The following is a 10129-nucleotide window of genomic DNA, read 5'->3' as shown; positions in this document are numbered from 1 at the left end:
AACAAAGACTAAAAACTAAATACGTAAAATTAAGAATTTACTTTGAATAGGTATACAAATAATATAATAGTACTATATTAAGATTAACAGAAGATTGTGTTTTAAGCCCAATTTTCATTGGGTTTTCATGAACTTAATTTGGGTTTTTTCATCTCGTACACAGCAGTGGAGAAAACTGTCGTTAACTAATTAAGGTGTCGATGACATTTTGCCACATGTATATCCACTTACTCGCATTGGACAGCGTGGTGGTATGAGTTCCAAGAGCAACTGTTTCTCGTCAAGAGCTCGAGGCCTCTTTACTTCTCTTGACTATAGACGACAATCATGTAGATATTTTGAAGATCAACAAATATGTTATATTTCTTACAGTGCAGCGTTGACTTGAAAGACGAATAGACAATTTTTTCCCGTTTACATGACTTTATAAGATTTGTTTTGTAACGTTGTTTGCTATCGAAAATATTAAATAAAAACTATGTTGCAAATGAAGAAATCCTAAATAAAATTATGGTTCTATCAACAAATATTTATTTTTTTGTTTATAATAATAATTTATACTTAATAACTAAATTTATGCAACGTACCTCTCGTCCTGCCTATTATGTTATGACCCACAAAAGTAATCTGTTATGTTAATTGGATTACATTGAAGTATTGTTATGTAAATGTCCATGCCAGAGTGGGTACAAATTTACGCGAGCAGTTAGAAGAAAAAACTTGTTAAGAGCAAGTATCGCGTGCCAGCTTATACTTAAATCATAAAAAAGGGTTACTTACTCTTTGCAGATTGCATCGACAGTCCTTTTATATTTTAACTGTAACGTACAAGTTACGGTTTTCCATCTCCACAAATTGGAATTGGAATTATTCCACAGGGACAAAAACACAAGACAGAGGAGGAAGAGGGAGGATGATGTAGAGTGGAGTGAAGTGGAGCTATTTTTCTGGCACCGACAAACTTCAATTTTAAGATGACCCCCGATGATGATATTTTTTTTATCCATGTTAATCATTTCGATCGAATAGTTTTAGATATATTGTGTGTTGGTTTAAGTTATAAGGTATATAATAAGCGTATATATAATAAGCGCTTTGTTTAAAATCCCAAAGTGAAAAGCAGACCGACATACGAACCACAAAACAAAGGAAGTGATTTATAAAAAATATTTACGTGACTATATACAAAACTATAAATTAAATGCATTTAAAAAATAAAATCTTTTATTAAGATATAAGTAATATTTCTTTTTTTTAATTCTGTTTACTCAATTTATAATGTGATTGATGTGGTTGACCTATAATTGCAGGAACAGACATGAAACATTATTCCACGATGTACTCGTGAGTGTGTATCCTTTGATGGAGATCCTAAATAATAGAAAACGAAATCCATGAAATTATACATAGGCTCATTTTTGACAGAATAGTAAAACATGTCTTTATTAATATTATATATACGAAAGTAAATCTGTTACGCTTTCACGGTTATCTTAGTATGAAACAAACTTGATCCTCAAGGAATGACATAGACCAAAAGGTTTCTTACCCGTCTTTCCTTGCTTACTTCCTACCATAGTTTTCTTATGTTAAATTCCTTCCATTGTTAGTAACTAACTAGTTTTCTTGCGTTAAATTAAAATATACAGGAACACCTCGGGATCAAACAATATAATAATCAAACTATATATAAATCGGTCAAGTCAGTTTCTAGAAATCAGTGAGCTTAAGTACATTATACAAAAGATACGCTTTTGTTGATTTTTTGAAGTCGGTTCAACAACAATATCAATAACTAGCCAATTTTGAAAAAAACAAAACCATTGAATTCCGTACTAGTTTCCTATAACAAGCAAGACAGGCTTTCAATTGTTTTACGCATGTGATTCACCGTTTCTTCATTATATATCATATTTTTATATTCATTATTTGTTTGAATTGCACTTAGCATAGAATATGATTCTATTACACCGATTTGGAACGTACGAGCATCATGATATAAGAACGTTTTATTATTACAATATAAGCATTCACATGTAGTGTTTTCATTAATGAACATTTGTTTCATTTAAAATTAATAATATTGTTTTTATTTTAAGATATTATTAAGTAAAATAAAATGACATATATTTGGTTTATTTTTTATTGTGCGTTATAATTATTAATATAAACTATTTAATCACACAAAATAATAACAACGGTAAATGACAAATACCACAAAACACGCAAAATGGCTAAGCTGTGAAATATCAGGTACGCTAATAACTAATGTAATTCTTAAACATGTTTTTACGTCGTAGTAATTTATACTTAATATGAAAAAAAAATGTTGCAATAGTCAGTCAGAATCCGCGTACACATTGTAGGTATTGCAAAAATATACGAGAGTAGGATGAAATACTACCAGTTAATTTATATTTTATACTACAAGTTTGACAATTATCGTTAAATCTATATAAAAACAGGCAAAGAAAAAACACTTGAATACCTTTTTCTCCTCTGTGTGTCAAGCTTTTTATTTGTTTTATGGCTACTGACATTGATATTGAATATTATCAATAAAAACATATTGGAAGAGTAGAAAAAACAATGTTCGAAACATAAAAATTCATATATCTTTTCGATAAATTATATTTTGATACATTCAACCTCCTATATCAGAAATACGAACGAGCTCGATGCATTGTCTATTGTCGAAACTACACAAAGGGAATAGTGTGGCCACACTGCGCAGTATTATTGTGGAAGTCATAGAAATCGGACGAACAACGCAAATACATCAAAAATAGACGTTGCCTCGTATAATGTATAATGCGTTCCCTATTGTAATGTGTGCGCGGATTTACGTCTACAAACTTAAAAAATTATAATAAAATATTTGTCAATTTTATTTTGGGGGAATGTTATTTTATGTTTATCACTGATTTTTATTGACATTGTATGTTACTACAACGAAACCATGTTTTATACAATTCCAATTAAACTAAGTAACAAAATAGAATATTGAGAAAAATATTCAATAATATGTATGTATAATTTATAAAAATAGTATTATAAAATTCCAATACATAATGTAAAACTAGCGAGTCGGCTTGCTTATGATTTATAATATATATTTTGTCTCAATAGACAAAATGCAAATTGCAATAATCAATATAATATCTAGAGACCTATATTAAGCAGTGATAAAATTATGACCAACTAGATTATGAATTTGCTTTTGTGAGCATTCCTTGTAAAAATCTATGAATCTAACAATACTGATGATATATTGAAAATATTTTTATTTTAACAATTTTTATATCGCAATTTCTCTCAACAAGTATTAAAATGTAGATAATATACATTTGCTAAATTATAAAGCCTCAAAGTATAGTAATATTCGTATCAAGAAGGTTAAATATGTTAAAAGATATATTATTGTTATATGTATAAATATAATTTGCAATACTATAATATATATATATATATATACGTTATAATCAAAGACCAAAGATCCGTCGCTCCTAGGTTTGTCCGAATGAGAAACTCAATGTGATAAAATCGGAGTTTTTATATAAATTAGTTTTGTTATAATAGCTATACAGCAATTAGTATTTTGATAGAACACTACAATATTTTACAGCGAATAATGTAGTGTTTTGTTAAATATTACCCGATTACTTGTTTAAACAAGCATAGAACAAATCAGAGCTTGAGACAAATTATGACATATTACTTTTTTTAAATCACTATTTAGTTTAATTAAAAATCAAATTAGAACATGTTTGAATATGATATATATATATATGATTGATGTTATGCGGATGGCGTTTCTCATACCTAGGATAGATAAGTCATTTCGCCGAGAGGCTACATGTCGTCCTGTGTATATAACATATATATACATATAGGTATGCTGTAAGTGTGCACTGCTGAAATATTGTAAAAGTACATGTTTTATGAATACTAAATATATAATGCATACAATAAAGCATACCTGGAACTTGAAAAACCCTTAATTCTACAAGCAAGAATTGTTATAATTTTTAGCATTCCACGCCGCGACACATTTAAAGTTAATTGAAAAAACTATTTAAAAAAAAACATTTCGACTTTTGTACTGAACTTAAAAATTAGTCATAATTTCTATGGAAAATAATCACTCATAATAAGATATACATGAAGTGGTTTTTTTTTTGTTTATTATAATTAAAATTTATTAATTAATTTATAATACGAGTAAAAATTTTCAAAAAATAATGTTCTCGATCCAATAAAAAACCGTACCATGAATAATAAAATATTTTATAGTTAATAAACGTTTTTATTGACGATAAAATTAAGGTTATCTATTGTCCGCTGTGTAGCTAAAACATCTACAGAAATGTAATCTCTATAATGTAATGTATTTTTTGTCATATAAAGAAAATCAAAACATTTATAACATTTTGTGAGCGCATACTTTGACGTATTCCATATTTAAACGCAAGTTAATATTATAACGTCACAAATAATCGGGAAACTTTTGAGGTCACTCACGTTATAATTTATGAATTTTAATTAATTAAAAACTAATATTTCATTTTTAAAAAAATATATATTTTTTAATCAAATATCCTTTTTGGTTAAAATTGCCGTTACATGGCATTAAATACTTTTTTAATAGTTTTTGGCTATGTTGCAGCTGGAAACCTTAAAAAAAAAACACGATAACTGTCATGGTACGGTCTGAAAAAGGGGAGAGGTTAAATATATATGTTTTATAATATGCAATATTTGGCATTTAGCTACATAATTATATAATAGAATAATAATTGCTTATTAGCCTTACAATTACATTCACACATTTCATCACAATAATGACACAAAATTTAGTTTTTTTATGTTAGCAACAACATTTCATTGCAATAATAAATCTTTTTAAATAATAAATAACGAAAATAAATAATATTTAATAATAACAGCAACAAAATATCAGCGGTGGTAATCAGGTACAAAAAAAAACAACAAATTTGGCTAATCTAGCTTTGGCTCAGCTGGCTGATGTTATTCTCAGTATGGCGACATCAATAACTATAATTACTTCAGTTTATTCCTACCCAGTTAATAAAGAAATAATTAGTTTTGATGCTATTGGCTTACTGAATTACCAATCAGACGGCTACGAATAACGGACAGTTAGGTAAATGAATCAAGATAACAGATACCAAAAAAAAAACCGTGTAATTACACAATTCTACTATCCATAAGCAAAACTAATATTTTCTTTAACATATTAACCGGGCTATAAACTAACAAATACATTTAATTTAAGACTTTTAGAAAAAACGTTCGGTAACCTAAACTATCTGTATAATTGAGCCATCTCGATTACATTTTATCATCGAATATAAATTTTGATCACGATAAAGATATAAATGACGATTTTTATTTCAATGTGTTTGATAACTACATTTTATAACTATTATTATATCACACACACACACACACCTGATACTAATATAGGTAATAGTCATTTCGCCGCTAATTTTCTGTCTATAATTTTTATCATTTAAGTCATGATTACTGTGACGAGGGGACACTTTTAACCACAATGTTTAAGCATTGTAAAATTTTGTATAAACATAAGTTAATTCGGGTTCCTTATAACATTTCTACACGTAAATATTACACTGTTCATTTATTTGAAATGGTATTTTTTTTTTCTCACAAGTCAACTACCAATTACGAATTTCCTTAGATTTTACATTTGAATTTTATTTATTTTGATGTTTAATATAATCGCAGTAATAACATCATTAAGATCGACGCTCGATCTTCAGAAATAAAATTTTAAAGCAAAAACTTTTATTACATTGCGATTGATTACATACAATAATAAATAATCTCTCATAGATATGTTGCACTTACGATCAAAAAGGCTGACTAGAATTTTTCATTTAATCATTTACGAATTTATATCACCTCATTTAATGCCAGTGTTGCCATTCCCGAACACAGTGTACTTAGTCCGAGTTTTTTTAAATATTTGAAATCGTTGACGCTTAATTATCATCACTAGACTGCGCTGTTTTCATTCCATACGAGACGTAATTAATAAGCGTCTCTATAAAAATGGATTCGTAAGTTTTAAAGTCGCATATATGTGACGTATAAAATTTTAGAAACGACATTCACGGCTCGTTACTCGCAAAATGATTGAAATGAAATATGAAAATTTTTAACTGAGTTATAAGAGCATAATAGGCTACAGAACTATTATTGAGTTTATTAACTTTATAAGAGTCAGTTATTGTGGTAACCACTGTGACGTGGAGAATTTACACAAGCTATACGTTTACCTGGACGGGAAAATTTAAATATCCTCTCTTGTGTTGTTTAAATAATTATATAATTAAATTTTTAAAAATGAATTTTATTATTTTTATGTCACTTATTCGAATTTACAATTTCGTTCCTTTTTTAAGCTTAATAGAGAACACGTTCGTTCTTCTCAAAGAAAATTTTTGATAAAAAGGAAACCAAAATAACATTAGTAATGCCAATAAAAATATTCTAATTTTCTCTTTCAAATAAGCATAAACAAGCTTCATGAAGAATGGGTACATTAAAGGACAATAAAGCAAGTGTCAAATTTCAAAATTTCTTTTAAATTCCTATGTCATTTGAGTTAGATGTTATTTCAAATATACTTATTAACTTAAGCAGAATTAAAAAAAATAAAAATTAAATCTTGCCATGCATTCTTGGCTATTAAAAGAAAAAATATTATTAGATCACTATTAAGTTTAAATGGACGGATGATTGACGTTAAAATATAATTTTACATTTAACAAAATTATTAATTCTTTATAACGTTATAAAATGCAGCACCTTTTTATTTTTGAAAACAGAATTATAATATCAAGGTTCATTTTTAAATAAAAGGACGTTTTTGAAATCAAACGCGACATCACAATGGCTGATATGGCTAATGGCTGATAATGGCTGGGTGGGCTCAACTCTTGCTCAAGTGAGTGATTGAGAGAAAGAACGGGAGAGTGAAAATTCGAATGTTTTTAAGAACGTGCCAGTTATGTTTCAATTACAAGTCTTATTAGCTTTTATTAATTCAATTTTACGTTCAATCTACATAAATGCTTATAAGGATTCGCTTCAGTTTTATTAGTTACAAACGCCCCAGGTATATACGACAAGGTTAAATGCCCTCGACGTGTATTTCGGAAGGCCATATTATATTAAGGTAGCATATTATGGTAAGGCTCATTTCGTGTAGCTCCTACTAATATAGTCACCAGTATAAGAAGCTCACATATGCGCATAATATTATAAGCGGAAGTAAGTAAAGTAAGTAAGCTACTCGAATCAAACGACAAAAACACATAGAAAATCATGTTAGACTACGTTCCCCAGCTACACCGTCCGAAATTTATTTTCTTCTATTTCGCTGAATTAATAGATATGTATTAATCCAGGTCGCATACAATGTCAATGTCAAATTTCATTTCAATCATATTATATGTGGTCGAGTCGTGATGACGTAACAAACGTCACACACTGGTATTATATTCCGTGGCACTAATATTAAACAAAATGGTCAGCCTTTCTTTACAACGAAACAACTAAGTTGGTATTCGGTCCCTGAGATACGAGAGAATGGAAGCCGTACCTTTGGCGAGTATCGCGTGTCGAGGCTGACGGAAACAATTGCCCATCAGCTCCAACGATCTGAAAATAAATTTAAATAATATTAAGCTAAAAATATTCGTATCGATTCGCTTGTATGTAGTTACATCAAATAGTACTTGAGTAATGTAGTGACAGAGTAGAATAGAGCCATCTAACACTTCTCAACCCGTGGATGTTGGAAGGGTAGAAGGGAGATTATTGTAAAGAGCACGGCTAGGCACGACATGTGATTCTCAAGCTGGTGTCTTCGTAACATTGGTATTTCGAAAAGCGAATTTTTTTTAATATAAAGTTACAAATTGTTTAAATTTTAATAATAATATAAAATGTTAATTTTGTTTTATGGGCCACTTTATTGAAAGATAATAATACAATTCTTTGATAGATCGCTTTAAAACATGTCTACCTTACGGACTCGATACGATACGAGGTTTGTACTCCTACGTTATAATGAACGAATATTTACAGCAATCCTCTTTTACTAATTGCATCCTTGAATTCCTTGAAGTAAATCAAGAACCTCCAAGGAAACCTTGGCCTCCAGCGTTCCCCACAGTGCGGTGCCCTGTGTACGAGCGAGCCCCTCACCGGAGGTGCGTGAAGGTGCCGAGCTCGGGCGGCACGGCGCGGATGTCGTTGTTGCGCAGGTCGAGCGCGGCCAGGCGCGCCAGGCGGGCCAGCGCGTCCGACGACACGTTGATCTCCTGGATGCGGTTGTCCGCCGCCAGGAGGATCTCCAGATTGTCCAGCTCGTAGACGCATCTCGGGATTTTCGTGAATCTGGATCGAATTAACGAAGACGTAACGTTTACCTCTCGATTACTTACTCGGGTAAAACTTTGGCGTTCACAGATGTGTTCGCAAATGTTTTACTAGTGTCGTTTAGATGTTTTATCGAAATCGATTGTACCATTGTGTACACTGTGCGTTTTATTTAATGATATTTAGTGAAAGTAATTAATACAATTTATATTGTATTAATTATATAAAATCTACGGTAGGTGCGCTTTTGATACGGTAATTGATTAACATCAAGACACATCCACAATAGCGTTACAGCGAATTAAACCCTTAACATTGAAGTACAAAAACATCCTTGTTATATTTAAACCGTATTATAGAATTTTCTTTATTTGTTGTCTGAAACTAGCTTATAAACAGTTATAGTAACTAAAAACCTAGTAAACTTATTATTATTATTCAAAACCTAAGCAAACGTCTTTATATGTCGGAAATTAATAATTAATATACACTCACTTATTGTTCGATATGACAAGTTCCCTTAAATTCTTCAAGAGCCCTAATTCGATGGGCAAGTCGTTAAGGCAGTTCTTCCCCAAATCCAGATATTGCAAATGTTTACAAACGCTTATTTCGCTTGGAATGCTCTCGATGCTGTTCGATGTTAGTAATAACTGTGTCAACGTTTCCCGCACATGATGGATCCTGAAAGTATCAAATCTAAGTAATGAATTTTATAAAACATAAGAATATGAAATTCACACGCTGTCAGGTCATTAACCTAAATTGTATACCGCAAATTGGCGCGCATCTTTATATGATATCGTTTTTTAGAAACGCGCAACATCTTCGGGTACAAATATACCTTCTTGTATTAATTGAAGGTATAAAATAAAATCAGTTTTGTATTGCGTCTATTTATTAGCACTGTAGTACGAACGACAAACTACAATATAAAATTTAAATTCGTTCCAAATATTGAAGAGTTTACATTGCATCATTATTAAGGCCTGTGCCGAGGCACACAAGTTTTATGAGCATTAAATAACTTACAGTGAGCAGACAGCTACGTTATCTATAAAAATTAACAAAATTTACGTATCTGCCAGTGATTTGAAACTGACTATTTTAAAAAGTAAATATTTGCATGTCACCACAGATATACAAATGTGTATAATTAGATTATTATAGCAATTACTGTAAAGTATTGTTTAATCATTATTTCATTAACACCATCTGAATCTACTAACAGTTATGTCCACTTAAAGTACATACTTATTTTAGGCGTACGTATTAGCATAAAATTATTATATACGTGAAGCACATAAGCCGAGATGGCCCAGCGGTAAGAACGCGTGAATCTTAACCGATGATCGTGGGTTCAAATCCGGGCAAGCACCACTGAATTTTCATGTGCTTAATTTGTGTTTATAATTCATCTCGTGCTTGACAGTGAAGGAAAACATCGTGAGGAAACCTGTATGTGTCTAATTTCATTGAAATTATGCCACGTGTATTCTACCAACCCGCATTGGAGCAGCGCGATGGAATAAGCTCCTGACCTTCTCATCAAAAAGCGAGAGGACGCCTTAGCCCAGCAGTGGGACATTAACAGGCTGTTACGGTACGGATTATTTACGTAAAGTTTTTAAATAATCATAATTACTAAATTTAATTTTCAAGTTTTTTCAAAATTTCCCTGGATAGGATTTTAAAG

At 30.5% G+C, this 10129-nt stretch overlaps 1 protein-coding gene across 1 annotated transcript in view; it reads right to left on the bottom strand.

Annotated features, from left to right (window-relative positions):
* Nucleotides 1-6746: 6746 nt before the first annotated feature.
* The window catches only part of LOC126771054 (leucine-rich repeat-containing protein 40-like), a 6392-nt gene continuing 3009 nt past the window's right edge, over nt 6747-10129 (bottom strand). Inside the window, exons 9-11 of the mRNA XM_050490736.1 lie at nt 8929-9117; nt 8260-8451; nt 6747-7710 (exon numbers count right to left, since the gene is read on the bottom strand). Coding sequence (XP_050346693.1) covers nt 7605-7710; nt 8260-8451; nt 8929-9117 — 487 coding nt within the window. The 3' untranslated portion in view covers nt 6747-7604. The remainder of the gene's footprint in view (nt 7711-8259; nt 8452-8928; nt 9118-10129) is intronic.

This window comes from Nymphalis io, chromosome 10, assembly GCF_905147045.1.
Source record: "Nymphalis io chromosome 10, ilAglIoxx1.1, whole genome shotgun sequence".
NCBI classification, from domain to species: Eukaryota; Metazoa; Arthropoda; class Insecta; order Lepidoptera; family Nymphalidae; genus Nymphalis; species Nymphalis io.
The sequence above is the reverse complement of the archived record's forward strand: the minus strand, read 5'-3'. Positions and strand labels throughout refer to the sequence as shown.